The sequence below is a fragment of the Amblyomma maculatum genome, chromosome 5 (genome assembly GCF_055883805.1).
Source record: "Amblyomma maculatum isolate TAMU_Amacu chromosome 5, ASM5588380v1, whole genome shotgun sequence".
NCBI classification, from domain to species: domain Eukaryota; kingdom Metazoa; phylum Arthropoda; class Arachnida; order Ixodida; family Ixodidae; genus Amblyomma; species Amblyomma maculatum.
In genome coordinates, this window is record NC_139348.1 from 153,957,362 (window position 1) to 153,975,472 (window position 18,111).

An 18,111-nucleotide genomic window follows, 5' to 3' on the forward strand; every position below is an offset into this window, starting at 1 on the left:
GTGTGCAAGCCGTGGAAAGTCAGCCAAAGCTGTTGCTTGCGGTTATGAAAACACGAGCCAGGTTGCCGCAAAACGAAATCACATAGCACATCGAAACAACGACAGCGACAAAATGTGTGAGCTGAGTTCGACCCGGTGGTTTTATGTCGTCGTCAGTCAAATTGCATATGAGCTTGGGGTTTTTGCAGGCAAGTTGCTGACCGACCCGGGCCTGTCGTCGGCGGTTCGGCTGTCGCTGCTGCGAGTGCTGCAGGCGGCGGCCCTCAAGGAAGACGTCATTCTGTTTCTGCACCAGGACCGCAAGACCCACTGCATCATGAGCTACGTGTATAGCTTCGAGAACCTGCCCACTGAAGAACAGGACGAAGTGCTCAAGCTGGTACGTTGCTTCTCCGCTTGTGTCACGACTACTTTGTCATGCAACGTTGCCGCACACAATCATGTTTTGTTAGCTGGTGGTGGCACAAAGTACAGCATTGGCATAGGTACTTTTCTAGCAAGGCAGCATGGGAAGAATCATCATCATCATCATCCGGACTATACCCACTGCAGGGCGAAGGCCTCTCCCATATTCCTCCAATTAACCCAGTCCTGTGCTAGCTGCGTCCATCTGGCCCCTGTGGACTTCTCAACCTCATCCGCCCACCTAATTTCCTGCCACCCCCTGCTACGCTTTCCTTTCCTTGGAATCCAGTTTGTTACCTCCAACGACCATTGGTTATCCTCTCCTCACACTACACACCAAGGGAAGGAGAGTGGGGAGGAAGGGGAGGGGTGTGCATAAGAATCTTGCTGTGATACTTGCACTGTTGCCTCCCTTTACTGACATCGTTTTTATCGTGTACATATAATATCTCTCTCTGGGTGCTACGCTTGCTGAATGTAATAAACAAAATTCTCGTGCCATTTCTTTATAGCTTGCCAGCAGATGTGCTGTTGATGACCTTTTCTTCTTATTCACTTTCACAGCTTTGCAACCTGTGCAGCAATGTCAGCAGTTATGACTGGCTGCTCTACATTTCCGAGTGGAGCGAAGAGAGCGGCCAATCATGCAACAATGCCAAAGCCACGGTTCGTGCAGTTGTCCATGGTCTCCTGTGTGACAGGCCCCTCGCACAAGAGCGCAGTGCTGCCCTCATGTTCAACCTCTCACTCAAAGAGGTACGTTCATCCAACGCTCTCCTCAGGCGCCCTTTTATGCTTCTGTTTCAACCCGCCGGAGTCCTTTGCAATGTCTGTTATGGTGCCGAAAATGAGATTACAAGATAATATAACAGGGTACTACAGCTAGCGCTGTCATGGTGATCGTGTGAGCTTCATGGAGGGAAGGCTTTGAAATACTCCAGGAGACAGCAAACTCAAGAACATATCTTTGAAAAAAAAAATTATGAGGGACCTTAGCGACTAAAGTAGTGAAAGGCGAAAGCCTGAGTGCCGCATTCTACTACTCAACAGGCACGAATTGGTGATTAATTAGGCAATTAATTATTTACTTAATCATTAGTTGTTTAATTATTTACTTAATCAAACATCAGTTGGTAACTAATAACTGATCATTGATTGTCATATGGCCATATAAGGCACGCATTCGCGCATACTGTGGTGGTGCTCTGTGATTGGTCGAGACCTCTATGACGTCATCCCGCCTCGGCCAATCAGAATGCCGCAAAAGCGGGACACATTTTGTCCGTTGCAGCATAAGCCATTAAAGGCTTTCGCTTTAAAAAGATGCTGTTTTGGAACGTATGCGATTTATTTGTTAAGCATCAGAATCGCTCTGCAGCTTAAAACCACCAGCTCGAAATTTAGTGCTTGTAGAACAGCACTAAAAGCAGTTGTGGAAACAAGGATAACAGTAAAGAAAACAGTAAGGAAACAGGAACAAAAACCAAGAAATTTGCTGAATATCTTCCGGAGATCCACCCTCTTGCATGTCAGCTGTGTGGCCTAACGTGAGGCGTGCTGTTAAGTGCTTTGTTCTTTCTATTTGTTTTCTGACCGCAGCTTTTTGATGACACGGCAACTGAGCTTTCCACAGCCATTCTGCAGTACCTGCATGGAGACATCAAAGAGGAACAAGGCAAGAGATTGTGAACTCTTTTAGAATTAGAATAGTAGCTACTTGATGGCTCTCACACCGAGTGTTTCAGGTAAATGCTACCAAGCTTTTAAAAAAAGACTCAATGTCCTAGCAAAGTAAAATCAACTGAGTGCTTTCGAGAGTAGCAGGGCCTAGCCTGCAGTATTTTCAAAGTGGAAGCGTTACCAGCCCCATTGATCGAAAAAGCCATTGGTGATGCCGTTTTCATGGTACCAAATCCCAGCTGTTTGTTGGCAGCAGCACCAAGGCAGTGGGCACACCTGGAAAGGGAGATATCAAAGCATGCATGCGAGGGGAGTAGCGGCGAGAGCGTAAGGTCATCGTCCAGCACTCTCAACAAGAATACTCTCCACGCGGATGCTTGTGCATTCGTCTTTGCATGTGCGTCTATACACACATGGAAAGCAGGTGAGCGTCCCTGAGAGTGTGCATACGGTGATGAGGTGCGCGGATAGAAGAATGAGATGCGCCAAAAAGAACTTCACTTGATGCGGGGGAAAATGTCTGCATTGCACTGCGTAAGCATTGTACTCATATGAGAGTCTTCAACATGCCTAATGACTGACCGACAAAAAACTTACACTATGAGAGGCCGAGGCAATGCGACAAAACTGCCAGCTAGTTGCAGAGATGCGGCAGTGAGAGGCAGAGGCGAAACGCCGCACACATGTGGAGGACAAAGAAGAGATAAGAAGGGGCATTAATTACACCTAAGCAGTTTTAAGTGTTTGTGCCAAATTCGTTTGGTTCGCCAAAGTTTGTTAATTAGTAAATATTGAGTACCCGAGTTTTTTTTTAAGAGCTTCAAGAGCAGAGCATCAGTTCAGAAGTTGGAGTTTCGTCTTAAAAAACAGCCGACGGAAACGTTTGCACCGAGGTACCATTTACACAGTTTTGTTTGCTGACCTTACATGAACGCTACTATGTGGCCAGCTGCAGGCTCGCATTTCTTGCCCAGTATACATGGAAAGCCCCATCGCTGAGAACGCTCCAGAGAAAAGTGGATTTTGATCTCTGAGGAACTCCTTTAGACACTGAAGCTTCCACTTCACGGGGAAGCTTCTTTACTGAACAAGTGGTAAAAATAAAGCAACGTAGTGGTGCCTTGGTGCAAACATTTCATTCGACTGCTCTTTGGGACTGTCTACAACCTCTGAATTGACACCTTGTTCCTGCAGCCAGTAACTAAAGTTGGCTAATTAATCTTTAGTAATTAGTTAGCTTTAGAAACGATAAAATACAGTAAACTAGGCCATGCAACTCTCAGTAGCACTCAGCTGGTTTCACTGGCCTTTTTTTTTCCTTTTAATCTTTAAAAATTTTTAATTTGGTAGCAACTGTATTTGTAGTCATGGGCATGAGAGCTGAAAATGGTATATTGTTTTTCATCATCGAATTCCGATTCACAATACTGGTGATCACATTTTGAACGATTGACTTGCTGATCACTGATTGGAAGTGCATTTAGGAGCAGTACAGTTTTCAAGGCTTAGCCCCAGAGAAAGCCACGAAATAAAGAGAGCTTACTGCAGCTTGCTTGTAAAACAGGCCTGGGGCAGCGACATCTTTCACGGTTTTTTGCTTTTTTGCCATGCAAAAAACTCCATTTTCAGAATCTAAAAGTAATGTCATTTGTCGTTATGATGCAGTAATCTGTAGACTTCAGTCAACTTTAATGTGTCTTTAGAGCTCGTTTAAAACCTTTTCAGCCACAACTACATAACCATACTGGTAAAAAAAATATACAGAGGGAATTGCATCACTCGGAAGCAAAGCAGACTTGAGCAAAGCGTTCAGTTGAGTGCAGTCAAGTTAGGTAGCTGCGATGTTGCCATGAAGCTTTTTAATTAAAACTCAGTGTTCCTTCCCCTTTGCAGCTTTCTACTGCCTTACAGCGCTGCTCCGGTTTCTACAGATCAGTTACAATGACGTAAGTATCAAAATAATTATCAAAGAAACTTGCTCACAGCCCTTGCAATTTTTCTGTATAATTTGTGCTGGGAGGCAATTGGCTGCGACATTGTAAGCGTCAAAACGGCCATTTCTTACTTGTTATAGATATAGTTAAGCCTCCTAGCTCCCCATGACCTTGTGAAAATCTCAGATTTAAGCATTTTTTGTGGAAGCGCGGGATAACCAGCCATCCTTTTTGATGGTATTGTTACGTGCATCATCAGGAACGACGTGTAACGGAAATTTGATTGTTTTAAGACCTTAGTTGCGTGAATATAATGCCAAGATGGAGTTGAGAGCGGAAAAAAACTAATACCTTTTCTAATGCCATCGCATACTGTTTAGGTAAACCACAATTGACGACCCCACAAAAAGCACAACACAGATGGTACGCTAAAGGTAAAAAATGTTTCAAAAGCAATGCTCCAGATGCGCGTGCCACAACTGAGCGAAGTTAAGCTTATAACTTAATGCACGCAGTCTCTCACGCAGAAGCAGCCACCGCTGTGCTGCTGCTGATAAGCACTTTGCGTTGCCCTGCCTGCGCCCACTTGTCATTCTTTGCATTTCCTCATTTCTTCTGGTGCCGTCTCTTCCGTAACGACCTGCGCTGCTTCCTTTCCATGCCTTCTCCTTTGCACTTGGCGTGCTCCAAGGTCATTAAAAAGCTGGATTCTCCTTGCGGCTCTTGAGTCTGGCAGTGAAGTTTGCTTTAAATAGTTAAATCTCGTTACAAGAGACACTCGATTATAAGAGACATTTGAAATTGGTTTGATTGGTTTTCCTATGTCTGCCATGTTAACAGCATCAAATACGAAAGACATGGTTATAAGAGACACTCGGATACTAAAGGCAACTTTTTCAGGTCCCTGGAGTAAATTCTTCACTATTTAGAAGAGACACAACCCGGTGTGCTCATGCAGTGCAGCTGAAGCGTAACAACTCGTACATGGTGCACTTCAGATACCTTAGCTAAATTCTGTTCTATATAAGCATCCTTTTTGTTGTATATGTCAGGAACTGAGAAGTGCTTCCCCATAATTGGAAAGTCAAAATGACCCCGCTGTTTCAGCCACTCGCATCGCATTACTGTCACCTACGAAGCAAATAAAAATGCATGAATGACATCCAGCATTTCTAACTCCTCGCTGTTAAAATTTGATCACAAGATGAAAGCTCCGAATCCTGATGTCTTTCTCTGTGAATAATGCTTCTTGCAGCATTAAAAGCACCAAAGTTCTCGTGCTCAAAGCTGCCAAAGTTGTTTTTCCCTCCAGCCTCCACACCCTGCCTTCAACCAATAGAGAAAGGCATTATGCACTCTGTCAAGTTGCTGTACAAAACAGGGTCGGTAGAATGCCTGTTGCTCAATAGGCAGCAAGAATTGATGCGAAGTTTGCTGTTCAGGTGATTTCAGGTGTCTGGAATGGCCTGAGAAATGAAGCTGTGTAAAACTGTTTCAGACAAGCAGGCTTTAAATATGACATGATGTAAGAGGGCCCATATATGGATACTGTGGAAAGCTTCCTTGAAGATGAAGCTTGGGCAAGCATCCAAGAGACTGCTGAGGTACCAGAATCTTTTGAGGAATTCGTATCTGCAGATGTGGATCTTGTGTGCTGCCAAAGAGCTTACAGACTGTGCAGTTCTCACGCAAGTAAATGGCACATATTCCACGAAGGAGGACAGCGAGGACATTTCAGAGGAAAAGTGTCAGCATCAGAGGGTGACGAGCATGTAAGAGTGCTTCAAAGGTATTAGAGCAATAGGAAGGCTTGCAAAGTGAAGTGCTTTACCTCCAAAATTTGGGAAGGAACACACTCTGCACTCACAAAAATACATACTACTAGTATGAATAACTTTAAGCTTTCCTAAGAAATTTCCTGTTAATGCGTGTGAATGCATTTATATGCTGATGTGCAGTAAACTGATCGACACAGTGCTTTTAGAAATTTTGTTTACAAGAGACATCTTTTTCAGGTCTCTTGATTGTCTCTGGTAACGAGGTTTTACTGTATCTTGAAAAGCTTAGAAATAAATGTTCCACACTATACTGCATTATGGTGCATTCTGAAGCGTATAACGTGCCCCGCTGAATTTCGCGCATTCTTAGTTCTCAGCTCGCAGAATTAAATTTTCTTGCTACAGAAAGTTAGGGGTCTTAAATATTTTTAAGACAGATTTAACTGAACAAAATTTCTCAAACTGAAACAAAAGAAAATATATTGACGCTTTAGGCCCCATAGTTTAGGTCCCAAGTCGGGGACCTAAACTATGAGGTTGTTCCTGATGGATTTAAAAAGTCCCGACGCTCCACGCTCCCGGACGTGGTCCACGTGGTCCGCCTGAAACCGTATTACGACCGATAGTGTTGACTCTTTCTGTGCGTGAGCAACTGCCCTTCGTGCAATGGTTTTTTTCTTTATCTCTACCCACACTCCCAGCATCGGGACGATGCTTCTTGTACCCGGGGGGCAATGACACGCTGCATTCTTTATTTTCCCTCTGTGCTGATCGCGAGCGTGTGCCTCCTCGAGGCGAAGAAACTGAAGTTCTTCTGTCGAAGCGGGCCTGCTAGTTTCCTGCCGCACTGTGACTTCTGTTACTCCTGTGCCCCGCGGTGACTTCTGATCAGAGACTTCACACCGTGACAATATATCTACACTAAAGGCAACTGCTAATAACTGCTTATATACTATTTGGCATCATAGAGCAAGCATTGCATATCATTGATGGAAACAGAGAGAACTGCCCACAGAAAACCACTCAGAAAGGAGCATTAATCGGAACTTACCAGATGCAACCAGTGTGTCGCAACTTCCGTTCGTTCATCCTTCGTCCCACCGCTGTTGCTCAGCGCTCAGGACGCTTAACTGCTGACTGTACGGCCGTTGTCTGAATCTCGGCTGGGGCAGCAGCTTTTCAGCGGAGATTAAAAGCAAGGTGGCCACGTGCTGTGCAATATTAGTGCATATTAAAGAACCTCGGTTGGTCAAAATTTTCATAGCTCTCCACTACAACAAAGGTCATACCCCGAGTTGCTCTGAGACGTTAAATAACTATAAACCAAACCATTCACCTTTGGTAAAAGACGCAAGACAGACACAAGGAAGGAAAACAGGACTGAGCGCCTTCCTATCTTTCTTGGGTCTGCGTGTCTTGCGCCTTTTGGCTAGTGACGAACAATTATGAACTAGCCCAATTATACATTCTTTTAAACCATTCTCTCTCCCCTCTTTCTCTCTCTTTTTCTCATACAGGTGCCCGCGCTGGTAAAGATGCTTGGGCCGGACCTTCAGAAGTTCTCAAACACCTCAGAGCGTGTAAAGAAGCTCGTCGATGAGATAGGTCTCAAGCTGTCTGTGTCTATATCGGCGTGATGCCATTGACCTTGTTTACTTAGGTCCTTATCTTTGTCCTAATTGGAAAACGGATAACTTTGTGAGGCAAAGCTCCTCAGCTGGTACACAGTTATGTTCTAAGTATTCTATATTTTAATTTTATTACTCCAAATGGCACACCTCTCCTCCTCATCCTCGACTCTGCAATTGATTGGCTGCAGTGGCAACATACATCAGAGGCCTTTTTTTGTTTTGCTTTTCCATTAGTAGCTGCCAGATGGTCTGGCGAGTTTTTTTTGTTTGTTTTTTTATTTTAAAGAAAAAAATTTACCAGCTTACAGATTTTTCCGGTTAGCACTGAAAAACCTGCTCTAGCAAAGAATTTTTATGGATTTCACGTGGTACTTTGTTTTTATACTTCTTTTTATACTTATACGGGACAAGTCTGGAAAGGCTTCTAGCGGCACTTTCTACTCGCACAAAGGTTGTGTTGCATTTTAACTATTGTGCATTCTGTTCTGCATTATTACTGTGCGTAGCGCATTAGCAACTGCATGATCTGATGCATGACATACTCATCACCAAGTGATATTTTTTTTTCTTTACAATATGGGCGAATATTGCAATACTATTGATATGCATAAAGCAGCTGTCGAGCTTGTGCTTTCAAGAGCAATAAAGTATTTAAAGCTCGAATTTATGGTTATTGTTTGTCGAGGGCGAAATCTGTGTTGTCAGAACTCACATGAGTATTGAATTATTGCTGTATTTGGAGCAGAGTACATAGTAATCCTAAATGCATATTTATGCCGGTGACTAACCATGTCGGCTATACGTTGGACAAGCAATGTATGTGGAATCTGTTTGGTGAAATAAAAAACAAAGTTTGTTTATAAAGTGTGCTTCATGTGCTTAACTTCCAATTTTGTTTGGTTATGTCTTGTGGAAGCCCCTTCATGTGTAGACCTATGAAATACTATTAGTAATTCACTCGTTTGTGGGTGAAGAGGTTAAATCTAAAAATCTCTATTAATGTTCTGTAAAAGGCGCACAATATGCCCTTTATGATGGAGCAACCTGCAATGCAAGTACATCCCAAGAGTACTCAACTTGCTTCAGTCTGGTGCTGCTTGCAAACACAGTGCCAAGACAGCAAAAAAAAAAAAACAAGTCCCCATTTTACCTCTCCTTTCAGATAGTTTCATTGGGCCTTTGTATGTGGCCACATCATAACTAAACACTGCTTTTTAGATCAGAATTATATTCCTTAAGACTCGTTTCTGTCGAAAGTAGTAGCAGTACTATGAACAATTATGGCATGCATCCAGCACTCTTCACATCGGTCTTTGGCGAGCCAGTGACTGTCCCTTCTCATCGACGTTACACATATCTTGGGACATTCAAATGCAGAATTCATGCAAAAGACCAGTGGTCGTTGGTATGTGAGACCATAAAACAAATACAAAGCCCCCTTTAAGCCAAGCCGAATAAGAGTGCCTGCACAACCTAGCAATAGAGTGTCTGACTCAGGGTTCGAATCCCGACCAGTTGACTCGATCTTTTCAGCACAATTCGTTTACTTTATATAGCATGGTTACATGTTCTTATGACTTTAGAGTCATGTTGCAGCATTCTAACTGCCGCTTTTCTGTTTTATCACTTTTTGAATCCGCCTTTCCGCGTTAGCTTAACCATCTTCGTGACCAACCTGGAGCTAACGTAGAGCATGAAGGTTGTCCGCTGCATTTTGGGCAGTTTCACCTTCCAACAGTGCACTGGGATGTAAGGGAATGTGGTCATTGTGAATATGGTAAAATTTCTTTTTTGTAGTTTTTGAAGTTGTGAGGAAGTCGATGAAACTGCAGTTTACCATGGATATGTCTGTCCACACTTCACAGGTAGGTGTGCTTTGCTTTTGAAACCCAGTATATTACTAATAATTAATAATAGTAATTAGTAATAATAGTGAGGCAAGCATGGTTGAAAGCCAGAAGAAAAAAAAAACTTGAATGAACCGGGAACACTTCGATGAAGTGTTCTTGGTTGCCGACAAATCCTATTAATAAAACTTTGGTAGTTAAATGCCGTTGTGGCAATGAAAGACTCCACAAAAGCACAAAAAAATAGGTTTGAAAATTGAACACACTTTCTTTTTTCCAACGACTCTATTTAAACAAGTGATATCAATAATGGGAATAATTTTATGATCACCCTTTGGCATTCAAGCTTTATTTGCTGCCGAAAAATCTGGCTTTTGTTCCTTTGAAGGATCAGCCTGCAGCTAATGGTGTCGGAGGTAATCCGTTACAAAGGTACCTGTATTTAATATTTTTCCTAGCAAATGTAAAACCGCCATTTTCAGCGGAATGTTGTGTTGATAAAATGCAGTGACCAACTAAAATAGGCCCACCTTAATTTGTCTTCAAAGTGCATATGTCGATGAAATAGAGCCAGTTTTAACAAGACGCATATACTCGCCTCGTGACACGTGGTTCTCGACATCTGATGCCCATGTGTACGGAATTCCAGTTCACATTATTTTTCTCAAGGCTGAATGTCGCACTCCAGGCATTTGTGCAGTCGTTCACTGTACAGGAATTGCTTTCCTCTCCTGTTGCATTGTGGTCTGTCTGTGCCATTTCTTTTACCATGTTGTGGAATGTAAACCACTTGTGCACTGCCAAAACGAGGTCCACTCTTACCTGCTTTCCTGAACCGCTCAGCTTTCGGGTTGCAAGAATGGCCCTCCATGACATAAGAAACTGCTAGGAAATTAGGTCATCTGAAAAGCGGCAGGATTGCATTCTCAACGGCATTTCTTTTTCTTATTTATTCACTTTAACACGGTTGAGTTTCAAAGTGAACTGGATACACGGCTCTATTTCTTCTAGTTCATTCCTTTCTATTGTGAATTAGCCGTAAGTAGATGCTTTACAGCTGTCATCCCACCTGAAGAAAAATTTTAGACTAATGCCAGGAGTTAAATGATAATAAAGCAGTCCATCTGTAGTACAAAAGCGGCTAAAAACCAGCTCAAGTCGACAGCAATATCTCTTTTCTGGTTAACTAATTATCAGCGTTGTCAGTTGGTGCACCACCTAGCTAAAAACAATATAATTATTCTTTGAAAATCCACCCAAAGCATTCCTTCATCAGTGGAGTGAAATCACTCAATTTGAAACACACTGTTAAGAAGGTGTCTTTGAAGCAAGTTTCAGCAGCTTTTCTAGCACATGGACGCAACGGTAGCTTTTTAGTGACAAGTACTGCAGAAAACATGATTTTGCGAATTCTGGCGACTGCCTAGCAAAAGTCTCAATGACAAGACTTTGCCGTGCCCCCTTGTTTAAGTGTTTGCTTAGTACAGACTGCCTCCCGTTATTCCCCAGTTCACTGGGTTACATTTCTTGGGAATTCATTTTCTTTGCAGCCTTCAAATCTTATAAACTCCTTTATAACGCTGCACTCTTGGTCATTTTACTGCCTTCACGTCTGAGTAATGTCCTGGACCATGGCAATCACCAGCTGGCATGGACTTTTCTACATTTCCAATATTTATTGCCTTCAGTGCATCCTCTGTTCTTCATGGCATCTTTCTGAAAAATAGAAAACAGCAGGTTATGTTGCATGTTTTATACAAACTATCCACCATGTGCATGCAGATGCTGCTGTTGCTCTAGATCAGATATAATCATAAAAATGTCAGTGTGATAATATAACTTCTATACTGGCTGCAGATCGCCGCTAATAGCATTAACTCGAACAACAATACAACAAATTGGTTAAGTTGGTTTGGTTTGTGGTGTTTAGCATTCCAAATATAGACTTGGCCTCTGAGGAATGCTGCAGTGGAGGGCTCCAGATAGTTTTGACCACATGGGCTTCTTAACAGTGCACCGATGTCGCACAGTAAATGGGCATTTCACCTCTATTAAAACACTGCAGCTGCGGCCAGGATCAAACCCTGGTCGCTCGGCTCAGTAGTTGCTTTATCAAGCGAGCTACTGAACTGGAGTGTCGTCAACACAGCAATGCAGCAAATCTGCGGGCCGTGAGCGAATAATTTGCAATGTATGGCAGCCTTCTGGAAGAGTAACCCAAATGTTTTTGCTGACAGCCACGTCTGCATGCAGTGCACAATGCACGTTCCAAAACATGCCCACTTTCTAGTCTGAAAGAACTGTTCAGAACCAAAGTTGATACTAATATGTTTCCTTTGAAAGGAAAGAGATCTAAAGTGACTTTCAGCTGTGAATCACAACACAGCTAGAAATTAAAGAAAAGTTTACTGCAAATTGCAGCGCCACGGCGTTAACACATTTTTATGTGCAGACCAATACTGCTTAATGTCTTACAAACATGTCGCAATGGGCCCCTCTGCATCAATCTAGGGGCTCTCAAGTAATCGAAGTCTCCCAATCGTGCCGCAAAGCTTTCACTAGTAAAGAGCCTGGAAAGCAAGCAAGTTAAGCGCTTTCATGACGTCTCAGCTCCCTCAGCTAGCCTCCTCCAGTACCAACGCGCACATTTGTAAGTGTTATCGAAAAACAAGACGTACAAGACATGCTTTCTTACACCCTGTTGGTAGGGTCAACAATTCTTATTTTCTCAAATTAACAACTGACTGCACAGCTCAACAACACATCGCAATCAGATGCAACAAGCTAGTAACAAGCTAGGTGTTGGAAAGCAACTGGAAAGCAGCATCTCCACAAATGCATAAAAGCGGGACGTATGATTCCATGAGCAATACAATATTTTGCTTGCTGTTTGGGAATGGGCTGATTTACTGAAGCAAAAAAGAAAAGACTAGGTCCTGTGCATAGTCTACTTCTTCTCTAATATATTTTAATGATTGCTTGAGGAAAGGGATGGCAACGAAAAAATTAAAGAATAGCAGGTTACAATCACTAAGGCCACCAGTATGCACAAAGACAAACAATTTGGGCTCAAGGCAAATACTAGATCAAGGATGTTGGTAGCACATGTTGGAGCACGAACAGACTGAAGCAGTTAGAAAGTAAGAATTAACTCAAGAAAATTTTTTGACCGACGCGAAGATGCTGATTACTGCTCCCAGTTGATGTCTGGGTAGTCAAAATCTCCGCAAAGAACTAAGTTCACATGGGGAAAGAGAGTCTGGTTGCCTAGGAAGATGGAACACAATTCATTACAAAATAACAGCCAGAATCCGGAAAACAATAATAGGCAATAAGTGTGGTGCTGCTAAATGAAAGTGACAAGTTAATACAAACTATTTCATGGCTACAGCGGGCACATACGAATCGATTACTTGTAGATTACTTTAGCAACTTTTATTATTCAAACAGCTTCTTCATAGCAACAGCAAAATATTTGTTCAGCTTGGACGTGCGCTCTTTAAGGAGCTCCAGTTGCCTGTCAATAGCTGAATTCTTCGGGTCCAAATTCTTGGCTTTCTCGAGGTCACACTTGGCCCTCTCATACTCCTGTAACTGGATAAGTGCAGTGCCGCGTCGGTACAAGGCTTTAATATTGTCAGGATCGATTTCCAGAGCCTGTGTACAGTTTTCAACAGCATAACCATAGGAGAAGTTTTGCAACTGGCATGCTGCAAGGTTCAGGAGGCATTTTAGCTTCAAACCTTGGATGTTCAGTTCCAGCTTTGAGGCTACATCTTCAGGCACCTCGTCATGCTCTAATGAAACGATATATTTGTATGACCAACTGAAGTGCCTGAATGCCCACCGGTAGATCTTTGCCGAGAACAAGCGGCTACCTTTGTCCTTATGCTCACACGCGTACCGCCACTTGTCTGCAACGGTCATATCGCAAACGTGTGGAATGTCACTAAACGATTCTAACTTAATTTGAACTTTGTAAGATTTGGGGGCCACATCGATCTTCGCGGGTGGTGCACCACTGCCAAATGAAACATCGCCGGTTTCCTTGTTGCTGTCTTTGAACAGACAACTGGCTGGTACCCGTTGGATGTTGTCGAGTTCCGGCCCTGGCTGATGTCCGTCATAAAGATAGGCAGCTTTCGGTACGTATGGCACAGTAACAGTCAGCGGAAGGGCGAAATAAACGTCGCAAACCTCTCCAGCGTTCATCGTCATCACACATCTTTCAAGGATCAGTTCCACTTCGCTCGAAACATCTCCAATGACTAAAGTTTTACTTGAGGTGCCGCCTCCGAGACCAATAACGTCGTATTCGTCTGACAAAACTTGCAGCTGGCACGACGATTCATGTAAAGGCATTTTCCCAACGCAACCAGCATTTAAAATAATTTTGCGAAAAGACTTGTCGGGGGCTTCCCATTCTTCGGACGGAGAGTTTCCTTCAGCCATTGCACTGCATGAAGTTCGTCACTTCACAGTATATCCTCCACGAGAACAATCTGACAAAACTATCGATGCTATCGAGATGTCATGTCCGAGGTTATAAAATACCATACCGAATTCTGCTCAAAACTTTGGCAACAAATTGTCCTTTCATTGGATTTATTCATGGCCAGCTCGAGGACGCTATCAGGCTGTCACAGTCATCGTTTATTGGTCACAGTGGCAAATAACCATACAAATAACCTAAACCTTCGACCAATGCAGCCACACGGCTTCCAGTGCCTCCTGGCTGGACCATTACAGAGCTTTTTGCTCACGATGGATATTACAAACCATGGACATTATCATTCGAGATCTACATTGCATTATCCTCGTCATTATGGCGGCAAATTTGAAGTCGCCGCTTCCTTCGCTGGTATTAGTATCAGAGTCTCACAAAAAGGATAATACAAGTCGGAGCAAAACTATGCGCTACAGTGGAGTATAGTTCATAGAGTTCATGGTACTATATACATGTCCGACTTGTTTCTCGTGAGTTATATATGCTTGTGTGCCTTGATTCCCTTCCATGAAAGTATAATGTAATTCTGTCGCAGTTCTAGCTGTTTTGTTTTCTAAACTGGGAAGTGGTCCCATTCGCAAGTGCTCCCTCTCCAACAACCCACTTCAAGTCGTTCTACTTGCAAAATTTCCACCAGTGGCATATATGCTGAGGATTCCCAGCAGAGCAAGATTTGTTTTTGTAGTTAACGAAATGGCCCCAACAAAAAATCGGAGCCAGATTTGTCTCTGAGGTTCGGTTCATATCTTGGAGTGCAAATCTTGTGTTGAAGTCCGACCGTCAACCACTATGCATTTTTTCTGCACTACTATAGTTTAGTGAGCATACATATCTCATATATCACAGCACTCACTAAGGACTATAGTTTTGCCTTAACATTATGGGCAAGTATTACAATATTTTTGAGCACAACGCAGCTGTTGAGCTTCTGAAGTTAGGAGCAATTATTCTAAGCTCAAATTTATAATTATTGTGTATTGCCATTATTTTGCCAGAACACACATCCACAGAGTACCAAGACATAACTGCAGCTGGAGGAACATTGTAATCCTAAATGCATTTTTAGGCTGCTGAATGACCCTATCTACTGCACGCTGCACATGTAATGCATGTGACATTAGTATGCTGAAATTTAAAAAAAATGTTTTGTTTGGCTTACATAAGCCAAACAAAGGATTTTTTGTTAAACCCTATAGACCTTTGCAACGAGGGCCTCCTAGGCGTCTCCATATTACTCGCTGGGCTGTTGTGTGCGCCTGACGTCAACACGATGAAGGCAGGAGCAGAACCGGTTTGCAACTGTCCAGAGAGGAGGCATTTCGACAACCTCCTCGCCCGATGCAAAGGTCTATATAGCATTTCCCAAATGATTCAGGCTATGAAGTACGCAGCAATTGAGGGCTCTGGAAATTTTAGCTTCCTGTGGTTCTGCCTGACATCGCACAATACACGGGCATTTATAATAAGGTGGGCTTCATGTGGTTAAAACTTCAGATTATGTTCTGTTACGCCCCGTCAAAGTTCCTTTGCACGCAGGCCTAGGTAAATATCGCTCACATGTTCCATACATTTGGATGTGATGAAGTTGGTTTTAAAAGCATCAATCACATGAGTCACCAAAAGGCATATCTGTACCTCTGGAGTGTTGCAACATGCAATCAGTTTACACCAAAGCCTTGGTATCTGTCCGGCGATATAAAGTGTATATAAAGCACATCACATACTTATTAATTTCCATTGTGTATAGGGTGTACCCTGAGTAAGCTCCTTCATAACTATTGTTCGTGTGTTTCATACATTTGGGTGTGAAAGTATTAATTTCAAAAATCTTGCACGGGATTCCCAAAAGGCACGTGTGACATTTGGTCTGGTGAAATAAAAAACAGTGTTTATAAAGCGCACTTATATGCGCCTATAACTATCAATTATGATTGGGTATGTCTTGTGTAAACTGCTTCATGCACAGGCCTATACTAGTGGCCAGCTTTCTATGTCTATGCAGTGAAAGCTACAGAGCCAAAACACTCCAGTTCACTGTGCAGGAGAATATAGTCCCTCAAGAAATTTTGCAGGTCCTGCTCTGGAAATTACAATATAGCAAAATTATTTACGTTATCATTACATTAAGATCACACTGCAATACTGACCGGTACAGCTTGAGAATGACACGTACATATGCTGATGGCTGTGCTGTCCGTTGGCAATGCCATAAGGCATAGAGCCTCCTAGCCGGTTTCGGAGCTCTTTCACAACTGCATTTATTTTGGCAATGCATATCATGTGGACTATTGGAATTAGTTGCTATGCATCCCCACATAGGACTTCAATTGTGTAAAAGAAGACATCTTGTGTAACTGAACAATGTGACAGACCTGGTACTGAAATCATAGTGGAGGCCAGATATGCTTCCGCTGCTTGGCATAGCAATACTGTAAGGGAACCTTTGCACCCACAGCCTTGCCCGTGTGGTTGTTACATGCATGTTACATGCATTGGGGTGTGAAAAGACATTCTAAAAATCTTGCATAATGTTCCTAAAAGGTAAGTCTTTGTCAAGAGTATATGGCCCAAGAAGGTCGCTTCTAAGCCTTGTAACAGAGCGCCTGTCAGCAATACTGGAATATGAATATAAGCTAGAGGAGAATGAGGGAGAGATTTGTCGTATAAGAGATTTCGAATTGAGAGTTGCGTTACAAGCCCCGTTATGGGGCTTAGAAGAAAAACCCTTAGACCGTAATGTTTTGACAAAGACTGTACAACATGCACTACATTCACACATACATTTGTCTGGTCAAATAAGAAAAAAGTGCTTGTAAAGAGCTCTTATAACTTCCTGCTGTGTTCCTCGTGTCTCGTAGAAGCTCCTTTGTTAACAAGCCTCGGTAAGTATTGATCATGCGTTTCGTGCCTTTGAGTGCGAAGAGGTTAATTCTAAAAATCTTGCACTACATTCCCAAAAAGAAAAATTTGTGATCTTTGCAGTGCTACAATATGCCCTACGTTCACAGCAAAGTTTGACCAAGCTCTACGTGAAGTTCGAACAGTTTTGGTTAATAAGCACAGTTAGGAATATTTAAGGGCTCAAGCTTGCAAAACAAGGGACCAAGAAAAATATATTAATATAAATAATATAAAAAAATAAAATATAATATATATATATAAAAAAAAAACCGTTTCCACAGTCTGAAAGTGAGGATTGTTGCGGATTACAGCACAACCAAGAACTGGGCGAGTTGGTGAAGAGTGAGCATTTTGTACAGCGCGAAAAACAAAGACAGGAACACACACAAAATTCTGAAAGTTCCCATACTCGCCAAGTTCTCAGTTTTGTTGAAGTTCATTGGGCTCTCGTTGGTCCTTATAGTGCTCTGTTTGTTTGTGTTTCTTCCCCTGTCCTCCTTTTTCTCACTGTACAATATTCTTAACGTTGTGGGCTAGTCTGAGAGATCCAGAACCAAGAAAATGCACTGATATCATTGCAATTTTACTTCTGAAAATGGGTTGTCGCAGCAATACCTGTACACTTCTCTTTAAGAATACATATGTCAGTAGGACACAGTAATCAACTAATATAGGCCAACTTTAATTTGCCTCAAAATCTCTCGAATCTCTAATCCTAGCTGCAACAAGACATGTACACACACATTTTTCACCAGCGCGCCCCTCTTAATTGTTTGCATCCATGATCTCGCAAAATAATAATAATAATAATAATTGGTTCACAGAAAGGGCAAGGCGCAGTATCTGTCACACTTGCTTCTGTGGAAACCTGAACCGGCGCGCGCCGTAAGGGAAGGGAGGAAGGTGGGAGTGAAAGTGGAAAATGAGAAAGGGGAGCCATAGTGGAGGGCTACGGAGTAATTTCGACCATCTGGGGATCTTTAACGTGCACTGACATCGCAAGCACACGGACACCACTTTCGCCACTTCGTTTCTCCATCGAAACGCAGCCGCCGCGGTCGGGATCGAACCCGGGGGTACTCCGGCACAGTAGTCGGGTGTCTTACCACTGCACCACCGAGGCAGGGCACCTTGCAAAACCTCACTTTTTTTTTTTTCTTTTTTTCAAGGTGGTATGTCACAGGTCAGGCACTCGTGTAGTCAATACACTTCACTGTTGCAAAGCACAAAAAAGGACCTCAGTCACTTCTTTACAATTGCTTGCGAGGGATTGTGGAAAATAAAGCAATTGTATATTGACAATGTGAGCTGTATTCTTGCTCCTGCTTTAGGGTTGCAAGAAGGGTACCCCACGAGAAAAGAAACCACTATGAAATTTCTTCATTTAAAACAGAGTTCAATTATGTTCTCTATGTTCATTTTTCTTTT

At 42.7% G+C, this 18,111-nt stretch overlaps 2 protein-coding genes across 2 annotated transcripts in view; one reads left to right on the top strand and one right to left on the bottom strand.

Moving 5' to 3' along the window:
- The window catches only part of LOC146190002 (uncharacterized), a 32,195-nt gene extending 23,903 nt beyond the window's left edge, over positions 1–8,292 (top strand). Inside the window, exons 8-12 of the mRNA XM_084604725.1 lie at positions 189–379; positions 970–1,161; positions 2,005–2,080; positions 3,979–4,031; positions 7,315–8,292. Of these exons, the coding sequence (XP_084460851.1) occupies positions 189–379; positions 970–1,161; positions 2,005–2,080; positions 3,979–4,031; positions 7,315–7,434 (632 nt within the window). The 3' untranslated portion in view covers positions 7,435–8,292. The remainder of the gene's footprint in view (positions 1–188; positions 380–969; positions 1,162–2,004; positions 2,081–3,978; positions 4,032–7,314) is intronic.
- A 3,167-nt stretch (positions 8,293–11,459) lies between these two features.
- On the bottom strand, positions 11,460–13,932 carry LOC146190003 (uncharacterized). Its single transcript, XM_084604726.1, has one exon. The coding sequence runs from the start codon at positions 13,725–13,727 to the stop codon at positions 12,714–12,716; it is 1,014 nt and encodes a 337-aa protein (XP_084460852.1). The 5' UTR covers positions 13,728–13,932; the 3' UTR covers positions 11,460–12,713.
- Between the last annotated feature and the right edge of the window lie 4,179 nt (positions 13,933–18,111).